The sequence below is a fragment of the Pantherophis guttatus genome, chromosome 11, assembly GCF_059756535.1.
Source record: "Pantherophis guttatus breed Tessera chromosome 11, ASM5975653v1, whole genome shotgun sequence".
NCBI lineage: Eukaryota > Metazoa > Chordata > Lepidosauria > Squamata > Colubridae > Pantherophis > Pantherophis guttatus.
The window spans coordinates 25973923-25997258 of record NC_142073.1 but is presented as its reverse complement, the minus strand read 5'-3'; the positions used below and the strand labels follow the sequence as shown (position 1 = coordinate 25997258).

The 23336-nt window shown below is 51.3% G+C and overlaps 1 protein-coding gene across 1 annotated transcript; it reads left to right on the top strand.

The window, feature by feature from the left end:
* The first annotated feature begins 867 nt into the window (after positions 1-867).
* Positions 868-23123, top strand: HSD11B2 (hydroxysteroid 11-beta dehydrogenase 2). Its single transcript, XM_087877157.1, has 5 exons — positions 868-3105; positions 19207-19419; positions 20003-20188; positions 20836-20973; positions 22687-23123. Exons 1-5 carry the CDS (start codon positions 2208-2210, stop codon positions 23046-23048), a joined length of 1797 nt encoding a protein of 598 aa, XP_087733283.1. The 5' UTR covers positions 868-2207; the 3' UTR covers positions 23049-23123.
* Positions 23124-23336: the final 213 nt, after the last annotated feature.

Here is a 23336-nt window from a genome sequence, read left to right as displayed (position 1 = left end):
GACTTGAATTCTAGACTGAGGCACCTTGGATCATGTTTCAGCCTTTTGAAAAAGGCTCAAATTTGAATTCTATAGTCAGTGGCATCTGATAATCTTTGGAGAGGCAAGATTTGGGTGGTGGAGCCTTCTGCTCCCAAAGCTCTCTATGTGGTCAGAGCCAGGGAGGCTCCCAAGGGTTTCCATGGCTCTTCCTAGAATAGGCTGCAATGAGAATGGTAAGACCTTAAAGGACGGTATTATGCAGATTTGGAATAGTTAGTGGTAAAAGGAAATCAGGCCGCCAAGAACACGGTGGCTGGACACTATCAAAGCTGACACCAGCCAGAGCACAGAACAACAAAGAAGCAATGCAAGATCGGAAGATGTGCAGAGACCAGACCCATAGAATAACATGCAGATTGCACTGAGCCATGTTCTGTTCTTAAGTAGAAGTACATCGATCCACTTTCCCACCATGATGACAGTGTCATCTGCCTAAATTTCAGTCTGCTTTAATGCTGTTCTGAGGTGGAAATGGCGCTATTTGCCCAGAATTGTTTTGGTTGGCAACTGGCTGCCTCTGAGCCCCTTTTTAGTGCATGGCACTGTTTATCATGGCACTGTTCTGGACCATCTGGCCGTGAGGTGTGCAGATGGTCCTGTTTTGTGGCCATTCCAACAGGAAGACTCGACATCTCGGTTGTTGTCCTCTGGCATTTCAGAGTTGTTTCATCTCCCACATTGTTTGTTACAAGAAACCACTGGAGAGATCTGGCTATCTCAGAAAGTTGCTGCTCAGCCTTCCAAGGGGCCGGATAGAAGAAGCTGCAAACCCCCATTATCCCCATTACTGGCTGGTTTCAAGTGCTGGTTTGGACCTACAAAGTAGAAAACAGTTTGGGGGATCCATGAGCAGAAGGGCCCCCATTTCCTGCAAGTGCTAGATTTTCTGGAGAAACCCTTCTCTGTGATGTGATGTGCAATTGGTGAGACTCAGAGAAGCTGTCTCGTTGCCCACTCTTGCTTGGAGTTTCTTCTAGGGTAACTCCTGGCCCTGGCATCGTGCCCTTCAGGTAGGAGCCTCCCCATGCAAGTTGTTTGATCCTTACAACTGACAACAGGCCAACACTTTTATTTATTGAATGTTGATTTTAAGCATTTACCTGTATGGAAAGAATAGACGTCAGTGATGACATGATGATAAGATCTCCCCTTTGGGCCATTCTGCACAAAGGCAGTTGGAGAGCTTGCTCCAGGAGTAATTAGACTCAGACTCCGCCTCAAACCATGGGCGAAATTAGGGAACAGAAAATTGTTTGCAGCACTTGTGCCCGATATCGGTAGTGGGAGATAGAACATCTCATAAGCAGCACCCTCTTTCTGAAACCTCCAACACAGTTAAGTGGTATTTTTGGCCAGAGGGGTGAAATACTCAGGTTGGGCTGGGCAGCTGCCCAGGGTCTATCAATGGCAGATAGTACCAGGCAGGAAGCGCAAGGATTACTATCAAGTGGCTGTGTGGGGAGGGACCTAGAGAAAGCATAGAAGTTGATCAGCCTGACAAGGCGCAAGTGGTTCTTTCCCCTCTTTGCTATCAAGAGGAACCAGATCCATGAAGGCTGAACCTCTGGATCCAAGATCCAGTTGGTGAGGGCAGCGCAGGAGCCAATGGCGATCTCAGACGTGGCGTTCTGCAATTGTCACTGGATCCTTCTGCAATATTTTAATATTTACCTGTTAATTACTGTCCCAGGATGTTCTTCTTTGGACAGACAGATCTAAATGGAAAGCAGAGAATAGCTGCGGTTTCACCCTTGTGCATTTTCTGGCAGCTTCAGTCACAGCACGGAGGCCAGCAAGGATCGCTTCCCTGGGGGTTGAGCTGCCTGTCTCTTGGGAGGCCGGAGCCCTGGTTGTGGGAAGGCAGCAGCTGCCACTCCCGTGTGCAGGAGGGGCAAATAGTGCAGCTGCTGAACAAAGGCCTCCTTAGGCCAGCTGCTGTTAGGGGCCCCTCCGGCCACCCGCAGGCAGAGGGGAAGGAGGAGAGCAGGGCTTGAACACTGCTCAGATCGGACCGAAAATGCTCGAGGGGGAAAAGACTTGGTCTTCCTTTTGGGAGCACAGCCCACCGAGTGACACCCAGCTGCCCTTCCCCATGAAGGCCCTCTGCTAAGGCTGGGGCTCCCTCCCCCTTCCCGGGGAAGAAGTGCCTCAAGACACCCGTGGGAATGCAGGGAAGGCATCGCCGAGCGGGCTGTTGGGGGAGGGGGGCTGTGTCTGGTACAACTAACCCATCAGCCCCTGGGCTACAGCTCCCCCCTCCCCCCATTAATGCAGGGAAGAGGGGCTCCCCCCTGCTCAGCCCTCGTGCCTCCCCAGAGGGACGAGCGAAAGGGGCCGTTCCCCGCCGGCGACTCAACTTGAGGGCACTTTTCGCGATTCCACTCGCGCATACAAGAACCGTAAAGACGAAGCCGGCCTCCTCGCCTTCCCTGCCCGTCGCAGAGGAGGCGAAGGCCCGACTGGCCCTTCCGCTGCGCCCGGCCTTCTTGCGGCTCCTGAGGCGCAGCGCTTCCCGGGCGGCGGGGAGCCCTCGAGGGCAGCCGCCGAACCCCCGCGCCCTCGGCGGGGCCCGGGTCCTTCTGCGTCCCCCACCCGAGAGGCCTTCAACTTCTCCCATTGGCAGCAAGGCAGGGCAGCTCCGCCCTCCGCCTCTTTTTTACAACTCCTGTGGCGCTTCCCTCCTCACTCCGTCGGCCGAGGCGCGCTCGGGACAGCCCGGCGCGGCCGCCGCCTGCCTTTTGTTCGCCGCCGCCCGAGTGGCCGCTTGCCTCCCGGTCCCTCCTCCCGCCCTGCCCCGCATGGAGCTGGGCTGGGCGTGCAGCCTCTCGGTGTGGCTGCTCTTCCTGGGCAGCCTGGCGCTGCGCCTCCTGCGCGCGGACCTGTTGCTGAGCCGGCTGCTGCTGCTGCGGGTCGGGCTGCTGGCCGTCCTGCAGGCGCTGGGCCAGGCCGTCCTGCCGCTGCCGCTCAGCGCCGCCCTCACGGGGGCTGCCTGCTGGCTCGTCTCGGCCAGCAGCGCCCGGCGGAAGCGGATCCCCACCGGGGGCAAAGCGGTGGTGGTGACAGGTGAGTCCGGCGGGCCCCCGCCCGGCGCTGCCGCCGAGCCGGTGGCCCGGAGCCGCGCCAGAGAGGGTTAGGGTTAGGGGCTCCCGCGTCTGCTCCGAGGCGGCGGGCCGGCCTGGGCGGGGGGCGGGCGAGCAAGGGGCCCCGGGCGCTCTCCATCCTTCTCGCTCGGGGCCGGCCGGATCAGGACCGAGCCTGGTCTCCGCGCTCTCCGGAACGGGAAGGAAGATGCTGGCGCCGGCAAGGCGCGCTCGCTGCTCAGAAATGCGCGCTTCTCTCCCGCCGGCCCAGAAGGGGCCCCTCCGCCGCGGGGGACCGAGCGGGGCCGCGAGAGCAGCTGGGGGCTGCAGGGAAAGCGGACCCAGCGCCTCTTCCGACGGGGAGACCGCCCGCCCCACCAAGCCCCCCGCCGGCACAAGCGGCGGGATTGCGTCCCCCCGACGCCTGCCCCCCGGCCCCGGCTCCTCCCGCCCGCCCGCCCGCGGAGAGACGGCGCTTGAGAGCCTCGTCCTGGGCGGACGGCGGAGACAAGGCCAGAGGTCGGCGTCCCCGCCTAAGGCCCCGGCCGCGCGTGCTCGGCCCCTTAGGTCGGCTCAGGCGCCGCGGCGGCAGCAGCCGGGACGTGGCCGGTGGAAGCCGGATCCTGCGCGGCTCCTTCGGGGAAAGGTCAGGCGCGGCCGGGGCCAGGCTGGAAGAACGCGGGACCGGAGCGCCCGGATGCCAGCGCCACGACGCTCCGCAAGCCGGCTGGAGGAGGCGCAGCCCCGGTGGCGGAGGCGCGCGAGGAGCTGGGGCTGGCGGAAGCCGCGGGCAGGCCGAGTCCTAGTTAAAGGCGTCCTTTCCAGGAGGGCGGCCCGGCCCAGTCTCGGTGAAAAACGAGGCCCGGAGGTGCAGGGATGTGGTATTGAAGCAGAGGAGAGAAAGGCAGGAACGGCCGCCCCTGAGGCTGCCTTGTCTCCACCTGTGAGCGGCCCCACACCTTGGATGGGAGGGACCGGTGGGCGCTGAGGGGTCAGGCTTGGCGCAGCCTTTTTCTCTCTGCCCAGTGCTGCCCCTGCTTTGCTCCCTCAAATGAGCCTCTCCTCCAGGAGACCCGAGAAGGCCCCACGTGCCTGCTTTCTCCAGGAGAATTTGCAGACCAGCTCTTTCTATAAAGCTATTCTCCCTGGGCTGCAGGTGGTTTTGGTGGTGACGGCAGGTGCAGCCTTTCTGAACAAGAATAAGTCTGAGGAACAGTTTGGTTGGTGGGAAAATTACAGTTACTAACTCTGTAACTGTAAAAATTATGACTACTAATTCTGCCAAAAATGTGAGTTGGACAGCATCACCATCAGATAGATTCGTAACTGGCTGACCAGAAATGGTACTCAATGGAACTGCATCTACATGGAGGCCCAAGGCTCCATCTTAGGCCCAGTACTCTTCAATATCTTCATCAATGATTTGGATGAGGGAATAGATGGGGAACTCATGAAATTTGCAGATGACACCAAGCTGGCAGAAATAGCCAACACTCCAGAAGATGGGCTTAAGATCCAGAAGGATCTTGACAGACTTGAACATTGAAATTAAATGGGTAAAAAAGTAAGGTTCTTCATTTAGGCAAGAAAAACCAAACACACAGGTATAGCATAGGTGGTACCTGACTAGAGGACCTCCAAGGTCCCTTCCAACTATTCTATTCTATTCCTATTCCCATTCTTCTGCTGCATTTAGAGTGAGAAGTTTCTGGTGCAAAGACCTTCAAAAGGAAAGTATGGAATGCTTTTCAAGGCAATGTGGTACCAGCCAACTCTACGTACAACACTTCCTGTGTTTTCTGATGGGGTCATTTGGGGTTTTTTGAACGGTAACTCAGAGCAGTGTATTAGTCTGGATGCTTATAAGCTTGCTTGGTTTGAAAGCCTTGGGTCAGCGGTCGGTTGGAGCCACAGGGAGCATCCAAAGGACACTAATCTGGTGCTGTTTGTGACTGGGTTCAGGAGAGGCTCCGCTCAAGCCAGATCATTTCTCAACTGGGAGAGATGCTCAGAGGGGGCCATTTGCTGCTCTCCACTTTTTACAGCCACCATGGAAAAAGTGAATTGAACTCTAATTAGACACATCTGGCCATGCGGTGCATTAGCTGCTTCTGATACACTCTGTTGCACAGTCTGTTCCCAGGTCAAACGACACAGACTCCAAAAATGCCAAAGTGCAACTGCAGACTCTTTTAGTGATTCTGGCAGCTTCTTCGTCTCTAGGAAGAGAAGTTTCAAATAGCTTCTGGCCAACTGGGTGAAGCCCATTTGCTTGGGGCTGCTGCTTCAGCTGTGCTGCTCTAAGTCATAACGCTGGCCAATGACCTGAATGCATTTGGTTTTAATTAAGAATAGAAATCTGTATGCCTCAGGTTTGCAACCATTAGCTAGTCTCTACTTAGATCAGATTCTAATGTGATTGTTGGAGGGGGGAGGAATATTAACCCTTTGGTTAATAAGGAAATGATTGGGCTAGTGTAATCTGTTATGTGTGCTTTGATCTCTCAATTCTTTCACTATTATCATTCTCTGGACTGTTTTGTTGGTTAGTGCTGTAGGATACAGGGTTGTGATGGTTCCAGAAATTCAGTCACAGAAATTGGGTTCCTGCTTGAAAAAGAATCATTCAAATAAGTGAATCCTGTATTTAAGTTCAACAGCCTCTCAACTGATTGAAGCCTTCCAGATAAATGGCTGCTTAGCCTCGCTTGAGCCAAGAGAAGCTCCTCTCTGGGTCATTAGTTCCCTGCCAAAGGAAGTTTTTCTAGGATTCATGCAGAATCGGCCTTCCTGTAAGTTAGATGCTGCTATTCTCTGTCCGTTCTGAAGTGAGAGTGAACAGGTCCTGGCCTTCATCTGACCTTTCCAATACTTCAGCAATGTTATAGTATTATCTTCCCCCTTCAGTCATATTTCTCAGGAGTATACAGCCCCAGCTTCTCTTCATAGGGCTTTCCAGGCCCCAGGATAGTTTACAGTGCCTTCCTCTGAGTCCCAATTTCTCAATATCCTTCTGCACTCTGCACTACATGGCTGGAGACAGAGCTCAAGATGGGATGTGACCAAAGCAGAATGCTGGTAGTCCTCAGATTATGATTGGTCACTTAGGGACAGTTCAAAGTTGTGATAGGTCCCCTAAAAGTACTTACAACTTGGATCCAAAGGCCAGGGGCCCCTCCCCATGGTTGCATGATGGCATTTTGGTGCTTGGCATCCGGCTCACATTTATGGTGGTTTCCTGCATCCCATAGTCATGTGACCAGTTTTTTGCTGGAAACTGGCTTTTGCTTCTGGCTTCCAGGCAGACACATCCATTGTGACCAGTGGGTTTGCTTAACGACCGCAATGTTTGCTTTACAACTGCAGGATTTGCTTAACAACCACTGCAAAAGATGTCATCAAATCGGATCAGTCGTCTGGGTACCTCGACTTATAACTGCCATGACATACGATGAAAATTCTGGGCTCTATGATAGTCTTAAATTGAGGGCTACTTACTGCAATTAGTTCCTGTAATTTAGAAATTACACTTCTGCTCATGTAGCCTAAAATTGTATTTTTTTAAAAAAAAAAAATCACATCCCTAGATTGGCTCATTTTCAGCAATTAACTACAATTCCAAGATGATATTCACAAATATTATGATCTGCCCAGTAGAGAAATTCAGCATCCCTTCAGTGAACATTGGTTACTTCCAGTTGAAAGGCTGCCCATCTTCCGTATAGGGAGACTCTGGGTGACTTACAGATTATAATTGTTATTGTTGCTGCAACAGATTAGCAATAATGTACCAATAGTCTACAGATTATTATTGCTGCTGGCCATGGGATTAGAAAATGGGCATAGCAATCCCTGCATCAGGAGATGTTACATATTACTTAGGAATGCTTCCTGTTCTTGCTGTTTGGAGGAGAATTTGGAATTGTCAAATTGAGCTTTCACAGTTTAAGTGACATGATTAAGACTGAAGGATTGCCTACGTCCTTGTGGGGAACAGAACCAAGTTTAAAATCATAAAATCACAGGCCTGGAAGGGACTTTGGAGGTCTTCTAGTCCAACCACCAACCAAAGGCAGGAGTCCTTATTCCATCCCAGACAAATGGTTGCCCAATCTTTTCTTGAAGACCTCCAAAGAGGGCACACCTACAACTCCCAGAAGTTCTATTGGTTCATTGTTCTCAGTGTTATGAAATTTCTCCTTAGTTCTAGGTTGGTTCTCTCCTTGATAAGTTTCCATCTACCGTGTTTCCCCGAAAATAAGACAGGGTCTTATTTTCTTTTGAACCCTGAAAAAAGCTTGGCCTTATTATCAGGGGGGTCTTATTATTTCGGGGGTACAGGAGGCCCTGGGCGGCCTGCGCACTCACAGCTGGGAGTCGGCCCAAAAGCACCAAGCCGCACAAGTGCCTGTCCCCACCCTCCAGGCTTCACCACGTTGATGTGGGCGAAACTGGTGAGCATCAGGTCCTTGAGAGGCTCATAGCCCATGCTGCCGGCACCCACCACCAGCACCCCATGCGGAAGCCACAGCCTGGCCAGCTCTCCCTGCAGGGTCCAGCTCCAGCCATCACCATAGAGTGGGAAGCACACTCCCAGAGCAGCTGCTGCCCTGGCTGGGGTTTGGAAGCCGCAGAAGCAGAGTTTGGGGGAGAGAAAGAAGACTTCTGCTGTTTTCCTTGCATGCAGCCAAAAGCAGAAGCAGCAGAAGTCTTTCTTTCTCTCCCCCACTCTATGGTGACGGTCACCGGAGGCCTCCCCTTCCCCCCTGCTCCTCTCTGCGCTGATCGCCCTGCAGTCCCCCCACCCGAGCGCTGACTGACTGGAGCCCTCCATCTCGGGAGTCACCGGACTGGATGGCGATCAGGCCAAACTCTTTCTGGGGAAGGGAGCCTCGCAGGACCCTTGCCCACCCGCCCTTCCTCCTGCAGGTCCAGTTTACTCTTTCCAGGCGCTGGGCAGCCACGCTGAGGACAACCCCGACAGACATAGCTCAGTTGGCCCAGCCACGGCCAATGTTCCTCGCCTGTGGCTGAGCTTGGCTGCAGGGGGCTGCTGGGCTTCCGCAGGCGGCAGCAGCAGCAACACCTGCAGCACCTCAGCCATCCCTGCCGAGATCCATGCCCAGCTATGGGATGTGCCAGGCCTGCCGTTGTAGTCCTCTGCAACTGCCCGCTGCACAGGGAGGCCTCTCTGCTGCCAGTGGCTGCTCTGCCAAGGAAGCCCTGGAGCGGCGATGCTTGCACTGGGGCTGCTGTGGCGGGCACTAGGTAATGCAGGCTATACAGATGCGGTGCCTGGGTGTGGGGGCAAGAGCGGGTGGGCTGCCACCATGGCGCAAGAGCAGGAGCAGGCACTCGAGGTCTACGGTTGGTGCCACGGGCGTCGAAAGGGGTAGGAGTTTGCAGGGATGTGGCTGCCTTGGGAGGATTGGGGGGGGGATGAGGGACCTGTGTGTGTGAGAGAGAGAGGGGGGGCTTATTTTCAGGGGAGGGCGTATATTTAGACCCACCCCAAAAATCAGGCTTGGACTTATTTTTGGGACATGTCCTATTTTTGGGGAAACACAGTATTATTTCTTGTCTTGCTCTCGGATGCTTTGGACAATAAGGTTTTTTGTGACAGCCCCAAGTATTGGAAGACAGCTATCATGTCACCCTAATCCAGTGTTTCTCAACCTCTACCACTTGAAGAAGTGTGGACTTCAACTCCCAGAATTCCCCAGTTGGCATGGCAGACTGGGGAATTCTGGGAGTTGAAGTTCATACTTCTTCAGGTCACCAAGATTGAGAAACTCTGCCCTAATCCTTCTCTTTGTGCCCAGTTCCTTAACCATTCTTCATATGTTTTAACCCTCCAGCCCCCTAATCATCTTTGTTGCTCTTCTCTGCCCTCTTTTTTTGTATCGTGATGACCAAAACTGGATCAGTATTCCAAGTGTGGCCTCACTGGTGTAATGTAGAGCAGGGCTATCACTTCCCGTGATCTTGATGTTGTGCTTTTGTCAATGCAGACCAAGACTGCATTAGCCTTTTGGGCAGCTGATATCGGATAAAATTATTCCAGAATACTTTGGACTGGAAGAAAAAAGCAGTTCAATTCTATAAATAAAACTAGATTGCTCATTGGAAGCACTTGCAGCTAAAGTTAACTATTCTGAACGCATAATGCAAAGCAAGAGTCTTGGAGAAAGCTCTGAAGCAAATCAACACCCAGGCTGGCTAGATACCTTCTGCCACTGATGACACAAGCAGGACTTTACAAGAACTTAGAGAAATAATTGTAGACAGACAATCTTGGCAAAATGTTGTCTGTCCAGTCACAAAGAGTTGCAAGAGACTAACAACCACACTACAGATGGCGATCGCTTAATTTCTACATCACTTTCTAGGTCTCTCTATGGGGAGATCAGGAATGACTTCAGTCATCCTTAGATGAAATTATATTAGCTACTGAGGTTGCTCTTCTTTCATTTTATCATTAATGTTCCTTCTAATGTGAGGATTCACACTCTTAGTTTTAAGTGAGGACATTGGAGTTATCAGGGCCTGGGGCAGGAGCTCTTCCCTCCTGTGCCATACGGGAAATTTTAGCGGAGAGCAGCATCACCAGCCACCCCCAGGGCTCTCTGATTCAAGCCCATTGCAGATGCCTTGCTTGAAATATGGCAGAGGAGTCTCAGGATTTTGTAGGATTTTAGTCATGTGATCAAACGCCACCCTCCAAAGTGGCTTGTTAAAACGCGTAACTAAAGGTCTGGTAGTTGTCTGACTGCGGAGTCACTTTGTGTGCCGGTTGCCCTGCCTTCCCGTGTTCCAGAGGAGAGGTGTTCCAGATGCAAATGCAAGAGAAGCAGGAATGCCCGTGCCATGAATTCAGCCCTCCCTGGGGAAGCCCTGCCGCCCTTCTGGTGGGCAGGAAGGGAATTCTCCGCCCTCCCTCGGCAAGGAGGGCCTGGAGAAGCAGATGTTCCTTTCAGCACCAAGGAGAGCTGCAGGGGGAGAGCCTGCTCCAGCAGAGGGAGGGGGCCGAGGCAGAGCCTTCGGGGATCCCTTCTGGGCACCACAGTCCCCACCTAGGATCAAGGTTCATTCTTCCTGGGGGGGGGTGTGCGTGTGTGTCTGTTGAGCAGCAGGTAGTGGAGCAGGACGGAGACGCCCCTTGGCTGAGCTGAGAAGTCCACTTCATTAGATGTGGTTTCCACAGGTTCCTTGCCCTATTTGGGGTGACCCCCACTCCTCCATCTATTGCCAGGAAACCAAGTCCCTGAGACTTTCCTCAGACAACAACTCGGATGTAGCAGAGATTTGCCTGGTGGAAATCCTTTCAGCTCTGAGGTTTCCCTACTCAGTTCCTAACCACATCTTCACTAAATCAGTTGAAGTTGAAGCAGAGAAGCCTTTTGCAGCTTTGGGAAGATGGAGCCTCGTGGCTCCATTACCTGAAATAGTATGTAAAACACTCCTAATTATGTCTTTTCCCACAAAAGATTCTGATTTCTGAATGAACCCTTGTAGAATTTGTCTAACTTTTTTTTCTGCAATTTCCAGACAAAACAGAATTGCCAAAGGTCAAAACAATATAAGACGCATTTTGAGTTGGGACCACAGCTTAGGGTGTAATCACATGGTTCCTGGGAGAGGAATCTCAGAAAATGGGAGAACATCTCAGGACCCCTCCTACTGTGTTTTCCCGAAAACAAGACTGGTCTTATTTTCTTTTCGGCTCCAAAATAAGCACTAAGGGATTATTTTCGGGGGATGTCTTATTTTTTTCCCCCATGTATTTTAAGAGTAGATGGGAGACCCGCTTCTTCTGCTTGCTTGTGGCGGGTCAGGAGGCCGTGGGACACACTAGTGCCACCGCCCCGTGCCCTGCACCCGCTTACCTCAGAGCCCCTACAGCCAGGCCATCCATGCCCCAACACCTGCCTCGCGTCGGCAGCTCCAGCAGCCTCATCCAGCACAACCTCGTGTGGCAGCTGGCCCACTTCTGCTTGCTTACGTGGCCGCCACAGAGCAAACAGAGGCTGAGTGATGTGCTGGTGCCACGGCTGTGAGGCAAGTGGTGGTAGAGCTGTCCCACGTGCCCTGCTGTCCCTCAGGGCCCCCCCAGCCAGGCCATCCAAGCACTGATACATGCCTTGCAGCCATGGCACCATCACCTCACTCAGCCTCTTGCTCCGTTGCAGCCATGCGAGCAAGCAGAAATGGGCCGGCAGCCACACAAGGTCCTGCTAGACAGGGTTGCTGGAGCCGCCACCTCAAGGTGAGGCAGGTGTTGGGGTGAGGATGGCCTGGCTGTGGGAGCCCTGAGGTAAGCCAGTGCAGGGCACATGGGGCAACTCCATTCCACCTCACTTTGCGAACGTGGCACCACAATGGGTGGTTGTGCGGCTGCGCAGGCGCTTAAGTAGGGCTTATTTTGGGGCTGGGCTTATATTGGGTGCAGGTGCAAAAACATGGTAGGTCTTATTTCTGGGATAGGTCTTGTTTTCACGGAAACACAGTAATATGGCTGAAGAAGAGTCTGACAGGAAGCCCCTCTGCCCTCATCCTGGTCCATCTATGAAGCTGGTGTTTGTTAAGATTGCCAAATACTGCGTGCACATAAACACCCCCAGAGATGCACAATATACTTGGTTCCAGAAAAGAAAATGAGTAAGACTGCTGCCCATAAAGTGGTTGATACCCGTTTTCTTGTTCTCCCTTCCTTGTTTCTGTGTGGTCTCCCCTTCTTAAAATGCAAGCCCAGAACTAGATACCAAAGGTCCACCTGACTGGTGACCAGAGAGGAAAGGTGATTCTGTTGAACCTGAGGCTCTGTTAAGGATCACATTTGCCTTTTTTGGAACTGCATCACAGTCTTGTCCCACATTTGGCTAGGAGACTCTGGTGCCCCAAGCCCTGGGCACATGTGTGGTTGTGCACTATCCCCACTTTACTTTTCCAATTTAGAAGTAATATACAGATTGGCCAAAATTGCCAAAATACATGGTCTTAGAGGTTGACAGTGATGAAGATTGCTTTGGTTTTTATTATTATTTTACATTGACTGCATAAAGACCAGGGCAGCTGCTGAAAGGCAATGCCTCCCACACCTGCCCCCACTGCTCGGATTGAGGGCCTTAACAGTTTATCTCGGCGAGGTCTAACTGCTCTGGCTGGTTCCATTGGGGAGAGCTTCCTGCAAACCCTCCAGGCTCTACAGTTGAACACCGGCGTTTGAGATGGCTTAAAGGGCAAGCAGCATTGGGCCTTGGGAGCGGGGCCTCGGGACCCATGTGCTGTTCTTACTGGCGAATGCTAAATTTGGAGCGATCTTCAAAGGCATCCCCTTGAAAAGCATGGCAGTGGGGATGAGGGCAGCAGTTACAGTGGCAAGAGCTCCCTGCTCTGAGTGGGCTGCAAGCGGCCCTCTGAGATACAAACCTGTCCTTCCAGGGTGATGCCGCTTGTCAAGAGACACCCTGAGTAGGCAGAGAATCCAGTGGGTCAACAGCAGCAAGCTGGCCTTTTTCTCTCCCTCGTGGCCTCCAGGCACTGGGACTGGGCTTCAAAACCAGTCTGACCTGGACTGGTGAAGGGAACTGGTAGTGTCAGCACACTGATATTGAAGTCCTGACCTTTGGGTGAGTCCTCCTAGTGCCGTGATGGCGAACCTATGGCACTGGTGCCCAAAGTAGCACGCAAAGCCATGTCGCCTGGCACGCGCGACCTTGCCTGTTTGTTTTCTGAGTTTCTGGTGTGCATGCGTGCGCCACGATCAGCTGTCTTTTGCGCATGCGGCAGTGCCGAAAACAGGTGTGTGCATGCGCACCGGCCAGCTGATAGGTGTGCATGCGCGTCAGAACCCGGAAGTTTGGCTTTTCCGGAGCATGATCCCTTCATGCACGCAGCAATGCTGAAAACCAGCCTGCGCATGTGCGCCAGCCAGCTGATTATCTGGTGCGCATATGTGCTAGAACCCAGAGGTTCGGCTTTTCCAGACCACGGCCATGACAAGCGCACACGCATGTGTGAGACATTTCAGTGTGACCTTTTCGGCACTCAGTGCCGGAAAGGTTCACCATCACTGTTCTAGTGGCTTCATGGAAACACAAAAGAGGAGAGGGGAAAGAACTTCTTGAGAGACTGGGCTTAAACCAATTTCTCCTGTTCTCCCCCCTCCCCCCCCGCAACTGGACACTGAACAATCCATGCTGGACCCATGAAATTGCACACTTTTTGTCGAGTCTCCAACTTGTCTTTTTAGGGAAGGTTGCGGAGGGACTGGTCAGCTTGCAGGCCCAGATACGAAGCCTTTTCAATCAGGAGTTTAGGCCATTGATCACCCTTGCAGAAGGTTTCCACCAGGCTCAGGATGAGCTACAGGATCTCAGCAGCTTTTGATCCCATCAGTCCTGGCATCCTTCTGGATGGCCTTAGGAGATGCGGAGGCACTGAGGAACTCAGTGTGCCTGTGCCAAAGGTGTCGTGTGGCGGTTTCATCTTTTCCTCATGACAGGTAGGAAAAAAGATGGACAAAGCTGTGAGGGAAATATGGGAAGTTGCTGTTAGAAAGGGTCTTCCATGCAGAACCATTGTGCGATTTGTGCCTCACTAGAAAATCCTACGGCACACTTTTTCTTCTGGATACATTGACTGGATTCACAGAATATGGTAAATTATACCCAGGTGAACGAAATACAACTGCTGACTTCACATTCCAGGTCATTCCCAAACAAAGCAACCACACACATTATTGGCCAAGACAAAGGCTGTGTTTCTATAACATGCTGAGTCAAAACTTGCCAGGCACATTTCAGTCGGGTCAAGCACAGGACTGTTGGATGGGCGGAGGGCCCACAGGGGGTCCTCCCAGCCACCCGGAGAGAAGCTGAGCGGGGTGCTGGAGGCCGTGCGGGCCCTGGCTCCTCCGCGATTCCGAATTTCCAAAGATGACCAGGAGGAAGGGATGGTGCTCAGATTTGTCAGTGACACGTATACTGTAGAGAAGTGGTTACGTATATAGGAGAGAACAAGAAGATTCGGATCTGGACATGCTTGAACAATGAGCCAAAATGAGCAAGAAGAAACTTAACTGGATGGAAGAGATCTGGGAAATCCACTAAAGGCATAAAAGAAGGAGGGGAGGGGAGGACACTGGCCCAGCAGTAGTACCTGTGAAAAAGATCACAATGCAATCACAAGTAGGACATGGATCAACAGTGAGATGCAGGTACTAGAAAGGCAAAATACTTAGGGATGCATAAACGGGGGCATCAGGCACAGTTCAAGGGAAGGCCCTGTCCCCCTCTGCTGCCCCGAGCAGGGCCCCCTCAGGATGACAGTTCAATTACAGCAGCCAACGGGTGTCAGGGCAGAGAAAGGGAACAAGACAGTGAGGGGCCTGGAGGCCAAGTCTCACAAGGAACAATGAAAAGACTGGATCTGTTTGGTGGGAGGAAGAGAAAATGGAAGGTGAAGGCTTCGGATGTGTCAAGGTTGATGTATGGGAAGGAATGGACTTGGCCTCGGGAAAAGGCCCGTCCCCATCACTGGAAGTCTTAAAACAAAGGCTGACTATACAAAAGGCTCTTGCAGATTTGCACCAAACGGCAGTTGGAACTAGATGATTTCTGATGTGAAGCCTGGAAGTGCAATAGAAGCATTATTTTACAACCTCTTTCATTCCAACAAAATAACAGAACAATTAATATAGGCATATACATGCACTAGAAATGTGATGCAACATTAAAATTTAATAGAAAAGTGCCTAGAAACAGCTATCCCAAATGAAGTAGCTCCAGAAAGAACAATGACCAAATTACTTTTAAGATCATCTCTTTTTTTTGTCAGAGAAAGAATGACCCAGGTTGGGTGTTGACTGATATGCAGGAATCTAAAGCATCTGCCTGTCTAGCAGCCTCTTTAGAAACGCCGCAACAGCAGAGAAATCCTTTGGCATTCGAAGGCTGCCCTGGGGTTACCCACCTCCTCAGAAGCATCTGGGGTAGTTGAAGGAGCAGCCTTGGGGCCTGGCTAACGTCCACCATCAGCTGGGTGGCCTCACAGGATTCGTTCTCCAAGGCCATCAGACTGACCTTCCAGAGAAAAACCAGTTAAAATGCAGAGATGAGTTCAGGTGAGTTCAGGGGTGAGATGGCCTCTTGCTCCAGGTTCGGTAACAGGATCATGGGGTCCGGTAAGCTCTGACGCTACTACAAATGGAAGATTGGATGAAGAAAGTCTGGAGGTAGAAGGCATCACCTGTGCAGAAATCCAGCCAGAGAGGGATCCTGCTAGAAAACAAACATCCATTTAGGCATCCAGGTTTATTGATAATATTGGTTTGCTCCCCCTCACTGGCTCCTTTGGGAGCAAATTATTGCAAAGGTCAAAGCACTGCTTTCCTTTAGTCTTGAGTTCAAGGGTGGCCCCTGTTTGGCCAAGGAGAGAAAAGGTCCCCTGGGCTGGCCAGGCTGGTTTGGTGCCCTTTGGGTGGAAATGTCGGGCCAAGGGAGTGGCAGCCGGTGTGCACACAAGCCCACAGCAGCCACTGCTTGACGTGCTGGCAGCTAGCCGGCAGCTGTTAATGGTTAATGTTGCCATAAATCTGCTGGAGAGGGAAGTTCTATCACCATACCTATCAGAGGGGGAAAGAACATCCTGTTCCTTGCTTGCCCCAGATTGTTTTCATTCCTCCCCCTTTCCCTCCTGCTCAGCGTGAGAAAGTCAAGTCCACCCCTCCTCACCCCCCTGGGGGAGGAGTCCCCACTCTCCCCTCCACCATTTTCTCCATTTGTGTGAGGCAGCCTCATCTCTCCTCTGCGGGGTTGGAGGCCAAGAGCAGCTGCTTGGAGCCCAGGCGGAAGGACAGGCTGCTCTCAGTGTTGCAGGTCACAGGAATGGAACCCTCCCTCCCCCCCGCGCAAGGAAAGCATCCTGGGGCTCCCCCCTCCACTGATACATTACAGTTTGCAGGACGCACCACTCGGGGGTTTCCTGACCGGCTGCCACCCAGCCCTCTCTGCTTTTTTCTCCCCCCCCTTCCTTTCTGAAATGGGGCTGGTTGTAATTTAAGCAAGAAAGTGTGATGGGTGCTCTGCCTCCCCCCCCCCCACTTGGTGGCTGAATCCAGAAAGAGGCAACCCTGGGCCACTGGACGGGCCTCTGCGTGGCACTGTTAAGACACTGGTTGCTGTATGCCACACTCTGGTTTTATGAAGTGACTGGTTTTCTGGGCATGCTCAATAACACTCTGTATCGTACAACTAATTCATGCTTGCACCTTCCAAGCAAACTAATAGTGATATAATATTAGCTCATTGATTAGATGGGATTAACAAATTGAGAGAACTTCCCCACCCCCTCAGCTTTGGACCGATACACAAGCTGTTCTTACACTCAATGGTTGGTGAGAAACCTCAGTTCCATGTTTGATCTGCTGCCATGGTCCATAAAAGCTGCCAAGCTTTGAACGAGGGGAAAAGCAGGCCAAGGCCCAAAGTCCCCTGCAGTCAGTGGGGACTGCAAACCACTCAGGCTCCTGGCATAGGTGAGAGGCGGGTGCAGCCGGCCTGGGCAAGGGGTGTGCAGGGACCAGAGGCCCAACCAACAGGCGTGAGGGCTTTGGTGCCTTCCACCAGCTTGGCTGAGCGGGAATGGAGGCTCCCTCATCAGCCGTGGCTGGGCACTTCCTTTGAGGCGGCTCTTGAAGATCCTTTGGAAACCTGTGATTTTTAATGCTGATTTTATTTCCTGTCATTTTAATGTTTGCTTTGCTTATTTTATATTTTTGTCCTTAAACCTTTTGTGTTTCACATTAAATGCATATTTCTAGGCTGCTCCAAAAGTTCATGAAGTTGCTCTGTGTGTGTGGGTGGGAGGTGAGGGCCTCTCTTGCCCTGCGGCGTTCTGCTGGGTCTGATTAATGTCCTGTTTAGGCCTTCTGAGAAGCATCCCTGCTCCATGGGCCGTTCCTGTCCTGGCTTAGGGTCCCCTTTGCCCTGAATTGACAGCAAAATGTTAGTGGGGAGAAGGTACCTCCTCGGGAAGAGGCAAGTGCAGGAACATAGAGAACGGCTGTGGATGATGGTAATGAAAGAAGATGGCAACTATTTTGTGCTGCAACCAGAACTGCTTTCAGCTGAGCCGACTGGTCAAGTGAGGCCTGGTTGGCCTTCCCATCATTTCCATAATCCCAGTTCAGCCCGATTTGGGAATAGGGCCTTCTGGGCGCACAGAACACCAGGGCCTCTGGCTTTGGGGCTGCTATCGAAGTCCACCTCTCCTATCTCCCCACACCCTCAAATGCCAAATTCTGAAGTGGGTCTGGAAAGCTCAGAAGGAAGAAGGGTCTCTCCCACAGCTGAGTTACAGGGGCTCTTCCATAATGAACTTGAGACCTTTGATAGGCCCCCACAATGCCTTCTACTCAGCACCTGAGTGAAAGTTGGTGATTGCTCATTTGTGGACACACAGCACAACACCAACCCCCTTGTGATATCAGCCTATCTTTGAAGTGCTGTTCTTGAAGATGAAGCAACTTGGCTCAGATTGACCTCCCTGCGGGTCCCACCACCTTCCTGGTACCTGTTTCTTGATGTTAACATTTTTTTGATGGTGTGATGATTTTTTTACTTTTTGTTCTTAAATTATTTGGCTCAATCAAGGATGTAATCTTGAGGCTGACAAAATGATGGCCTCCTGGCATCGATCAATGCAGAGCTTTGCGATGCTTTGGGGACTCTAAAAATCCAAAATAGTTGCAAAAAATAATTAAAACTGAAAAATCAAAAAGTTGTCAAAATAGAGAACCTAGTTGATATTGTAAGGTCTCTGGTCATACTTTCACTTCCAAGATTGAGGTGCTCATTTAAATTTTTCTCCCCCTTCCCTCCCTTTGTGCCACTGTTCACAGCAAAGTTCTTACTGGGGAGAAGTCAACCACAGAGTCCAGGCTATTTTGAAAACTTGGGTTATTTCTGGGTTCTGCATGTTCCTCTCTCCTTGTGTTTGCCAGGGCCCAATAAGCAAGACCTCGGGCATTTAGTGATGCTATACAAATACATTTCATGGGGGGACCCTGTACCTGGCCCAAATAGTGCTTTTAAATTCCCATCGTTCTCTCTGGGAAAGTTAAGTATACAGTTAATTCAATTGAAATTAATTCTTAACAAGATTTTTATTGTGATGACCTATTCAGTGCATTTAGTTTAGTTTAGTTTAGTTTATTAGATTTGTATACCGCCCTACTCCCGAAGGACTCAGGGCGGTGAACAGCCATGAAATAAAACATATCAATACAAAATTTAAAATAGAAATAAAACAAGTTAGATAAATTTGGCTGAACCATATTTAAAACCCCAATAATTTAAAACCAAATTTAAAATTCCCATTTAAAAGAGGAGAAGTTTAGGTCAGGCCGGCTTGCTGGAATAGGAACGTCTTCAGCGTGCGACGGAAGGTACGCAGATCCGGAATCCTCCGTATCTCGGGGGGGAGCTCGTTCCAGATAGTAGGTGCCCCCACAGAGAAGGCTCTCCCCCTGGGGGCCGCCAGTCGACATTGTTTGGCCGACGGCACCCGGAGGAGCCCCTCTCTATGGGAGCGTACTGGTCGGTGGGAGGCTATTGGTGGTAGCAGGCGGTCCCGTAGATAACCAGGTCCTGAGCCATGGAGCGCTCTAAAGGTGATGACCAAAACCTTGAAGCGCACTCGGAAGACCACCGGGAGCCAGTGCAGCTCGCGCAGGAGAGGCGTTACATGGGAGCGCCACGTCGCTCCCATCACCACCCGCGCGGCCGCACTCTGCGCCAGTTGGAGCCTCCGAGTGCTCCTCAAGGGGAGCCCCATTTAAATGTCTCCATTTGACTTGTGATTATTCTTTGTTTAAAAATTGTGAAAAACAACAGATTCTTGGAAGCCTTAAGGGTAAAGCATAATCGTCCCATAATCAGTTGATTCTTGGCCCCCTCCTTTCCCCATATTCCAATATGGCCCACCTTTGTGCTTTCATCGTTTCTGTCTTCAAAATAACCATGGAAGGCAGGGCGGGAGGTCTCTTGTCCAGCTCTCCCACCTCTCTCTTTATGCTCACCAGGATGCGATTCAGGCTTTGGGAAGGCAGCTGCCCAGCATTTGGACAGGCTGGGGCTTACCGTCTATGCCAGTGTGCTGGACCTGAAGAGCTCTGGGGCAGAAGAGCTTCGGCAGACGTGCTCCCCACGGCTGACCCTCCTGGAAATGGATCTTACTAAAGCAGAGGACATTCAGCGAGCCCTGCAGTTCATCAAGGCACAGACCGGAAGGACAGGTAATCGGCCCTCAGCAGCTCTCGGTCCCATAGAAGATGCTGTCTCCGTCTATTCAGAAGTAGCTATCCCTCTTTCCTAAGATGCTGATCCCCAGGGATCATCTGACTGAGGGGATGAGGATCATGGAGACTTCTCCAAGTGGGAAGACTATGACTGGCCTTGAAATGGTGTCCAGTCACTGGCCTATAAATGCCAAAGGAAAGTGCCCCCAACCTGTTTTCAGAATTTCCTGTGTCCATTGACCTAATGTGACCTGACCTGACCTCCCTCCCCCAATGTGCTGATTTCCAAGGTCTCTGCCCCTCTTTGCTCTTGGCCACGTCTTTTGCTGTCTCCACCCAGGCCCTGGCCAGCGTGTCCTCCTGTGGAGGGAGTTGATCTGAGATGTTCTGCAGGCACTTTTGTACTGAGGACAACTGTTCTGCCCATAGAAGAAGCAATCAGAAAATAGCCACTGCCAGGGATTACTGGTTTTCATGGGCTAGACTTCATGTTTGGCTTAATTCGTGCCCCCCCCATCTCCTCCTTCTCTCAGGCTGCAGTGAGCATTTCCATACTTCACTGTTTTGTTTCAATGGGCAGGTCTCTGGGGCCTCGTGAATAATGCTGGGTTCAACGACACCATTGCCAACGCGGAGCTGACACCGCTGCCCCACTTCCGCACCTGCATGGAGGTGAACTTCTTTGGGCCCTTGGAGCTGACCAAAGGGCTGCTGCCCCTGCTCCGCTCATCCCATGGCAGGATCGTCACAGTCAGCAGCCCGGCTGGTAAGGAACCCCTTCAGAAAACGGGGCTTGCTCAGGCTGAGCCCACAGGAGAGAGTTAGGCCTATGACGAGAGTGACCACTCAACTGCCTGGAAAACAAATGTGGTTTTCTGGTTCTGTTTCTTTAGCAGATCCTTCTGAGGGCTTTATCTGCAACTTTATTCGCTAGAAATAGGTGTGTCCCAGTGGTGGGTTTCAAATTTTTTTACTACCGGTTCTGTGGGCGTGGCTTGGTGGGTGTGGCAGGGGAAGGATACTATAAAATCCCCATTTCCTCCCTATCAGTTGGGACTCGGGAGGCAGAGAATAGATGGGGGTGGGGCCAGTCAGAATTTTTACTACTGATACTCCGAACTACTCAAAATTTCTGCTACCGGTTCTCCAGAACTGGTCAGAACCTGCTGAAACCCACCTCTGGTGTGTCCTCCCCTTCCCTGGACTACGACAGGTTGCCACAGCAACTTGGTGCATTGTGTGAACCGAGGCCCTTGTGCCAAGCATTGCGCTCTATGCAACTGCAGTTAAAGTTGCTGGCTGTTATCCTGCTCACCAATAACAGTGACCTGTGGAGATCTCTGGGGAGGAGGCCCTTGAAGCCTTTGGGATGGCCAATGAGAGGCCTAGCAAGGCTTATTTGTGTTCCCTCAGGCAATATGCCCTACCCCTGCTTGGCCAGCTATGGGACCTCCAAAGCGGCTCTCAGCCTTCTGATGGACACCTTCCACTGTGAACTCGCACCCTGGGGGATCAGAGTGAGCGTGATTTTTCCTGGGTACTTCAAAACAGGTAAGGCTGAAAATACTTGGATAATGCTGTGCTGTATCCTCCTCCTCATTCTAGCCATGGTCTATCCACCCAGTGGTGGGTTGTCCCCGGTTCGCACCGGTTCTATAGAACCGGTAGTAAAACTGGCAGGAGGCTCTGCCCACCGACCCCGATGTCATCGAAACGCTTCCGCGCATGCGCAGAAAAGCATGTGTGCAAGCAAAGCAAGCACGCGCGCACGGCCCTGCTGCGAACCGGTAGTAAAGCTAAGTAGGACCCACCCCTGTATCCACTGCAGGATGAAGGCCTGTTCCACATGTTTCCAATACGGTCCTGAGTTTGCCAGTTGGGCCTGCAGTATTTGCTGATGTTGTCAGTTGGGCCTGCAATATTTGCTGAAGTTGTCAATCTGTCTTGTTTAAGGTCTCTTTTGTGGACACTTTTTATCAAGTGGAATTCATTCTATGACTGCCTTGGTCCACCTGCCCTCAGTTCTTCTTGCTATGTGACCGGCCCATTTCCATTTCAATTCTTTGACTCTTTTGATGGAATTATATATTTTCATTTGTTCTCTAATCCATGTGCAGGCTTTCTATCTTGTCTTGTGATCCCGAGCATGTATCTTTCATGGCTCTTTGTGCCACTCGTAGCTTCTGTATCAATTGTGAGGTTCATGTCCATGTTTCACTGACATACGTTAGAGTAGGTAGCACACACTGATTGAAAACTTTTCAAGCGTAAGGGGAAATTGTTCTTCAGAATTAGGCTTAGCTTGCCAAATGCCTCTCAACCACATTTAACAATTTCCTTTATTGCACCACCTTCCATTGAAGTATACAGTATATCTCTGTTGTCCAAGGTATACAGCATATAGTGGTCTACTATATCTAGTTCTTCTGCAGATATAATTTTTTTTCTTTCTTTGGTGAATTTATTAAACATGGCCTGGCTCTTTTTCAGTTTTATTTTTAAGCCGAATGGTTCTCCTGCTTCGTGCAGCTCTTGTATGTGGCCTTGTAGCTCTTCTGGGTCTTGTGAGAAGAGAACAACATCATCTGCAAATCTTAAGTGATTTAAATAGGAGCCATTGATTTTTATTCCATCTTTTGCCCAATCCAGTTTGCAAAATACTTCTTCAAGGCAGACCAAGAAAAAGATAGACGATATTGTATCACCTTGTGTATGACATAGCTGTGCTATGTATGGATATGTGCATTTCTCCCACATACAGAAACTTGACATATACTTTAAGATCTCTGCTGCTTTCCAATGAGATTTTTCACCGCGATCTTCTGAGCTCAGCAATTTCCCTGGAAAGTAAATGCACCTCAGGAATTGGTCATGCCAAGAGGTCCTTATCAGTGGACGTTTCTCTGCATGTTGCATGACTTAGCTACTCTCGGGGAAGCTCACCAGGGGGCTTCCTGTGTGTCCTTGCTAACCTTCCTTCACGAGTGGGTATTCCAGAAGCCCTACAACAGAGCTCGAACAGGAGACGGGTGACCCTCATTGGGGTGGAACCTGCAGCAAGGACTCTGAATGTCTAAAATGATTGTGAGAATGTCGCATGCTGTGTAGAGCAGGCAAACATTCCTCTGCTCTCATTTAAAAATACAAACCGAGATTCTTGGAAGACCAGGCTTTACATTAGCAACCGTCTTGAGTTTTACAAACACCGGCCTTCTCATGAAAGTAAAGCTCTCCTCCTCTCTCCCTTTCCCTGCCTTACAACAGGTGGCAGCTGTAACCCCGAGTACTGGAAGGAGAGGAAGGACCAGCTCCTTGCAGCTCTACCTGACGACCTTCTGGAAGCCTATGGAGAGGACTATCTCGAGGAGATCAACAGGCAGTTTGTGGACTTCATGAAGATGGCTGTGGAGGACCTCAGCTCGGTGGTGGACAGCATCACTGACGGCCTCCTTTCCCCCAAGCCTCTGCTAAAATATTACCCAGGGAGAGGCCTGTGGCTCATGTACTTCATCCACCATTACCTCCCTCACACAGTCCGGGACCTTTTCCTAAAAACCTTTTTTATCAATCCAAAACTGCCACAGGGATTGTGTCCCAAGGCCTGCCACACACAAAAGCTGTTGTGAGAGCTGCTCGGGTTCTTTGGCACCATCACCAGAGAATCTCTGGAGAATGTTTCCTTGGAAGGAATGTTTCCTTTTTATTCCACCCATTTCCAGCTAGCTAGAAGAGGAATTTGTTCCTATAGAAACAAGCCAGGGCAATTCTGTCAGTCCTGGGTTGTCTCTCACAATGACTTTCCTTGGGGGGATGGGAAGCACAAATGCCCTGGTCCTAGAGACAAGGCCCGAGACACCTGGGTCGGGATAGAAGCCGCATCCTTTCTAAACAAAGCCTATCTGGACGTTCTCTCC

What these genes read in the sequence shown, in the direction of transcription:
- HSD11B2 (XM_087877157.1), top strand. Translation starts at nt 2,208, where the DNA reads ATGCAGGGAAGGCATCGCCGAGCGGGCTGTTGGGGGAGGGGGGCTGTG. An exon ending in CAAAGCGGTGGTGGTGACAG is followed by an intron (nt 3,106 to 19,206) that starts GTGAGTCCGGCG and finishes TATGCTCACCAG; the next exon opens with GATGCGATTCAGGCTTTGGG. An exon ending in CACAGTCAGCAGCCCGGCTG is followed by an intron (nt 20,189 to 20,835) that starts GTAAGGAACCCC and finishes GTGTTCCCTCAG; the next exon opens with GCAATATGCCCTACCCCTGC.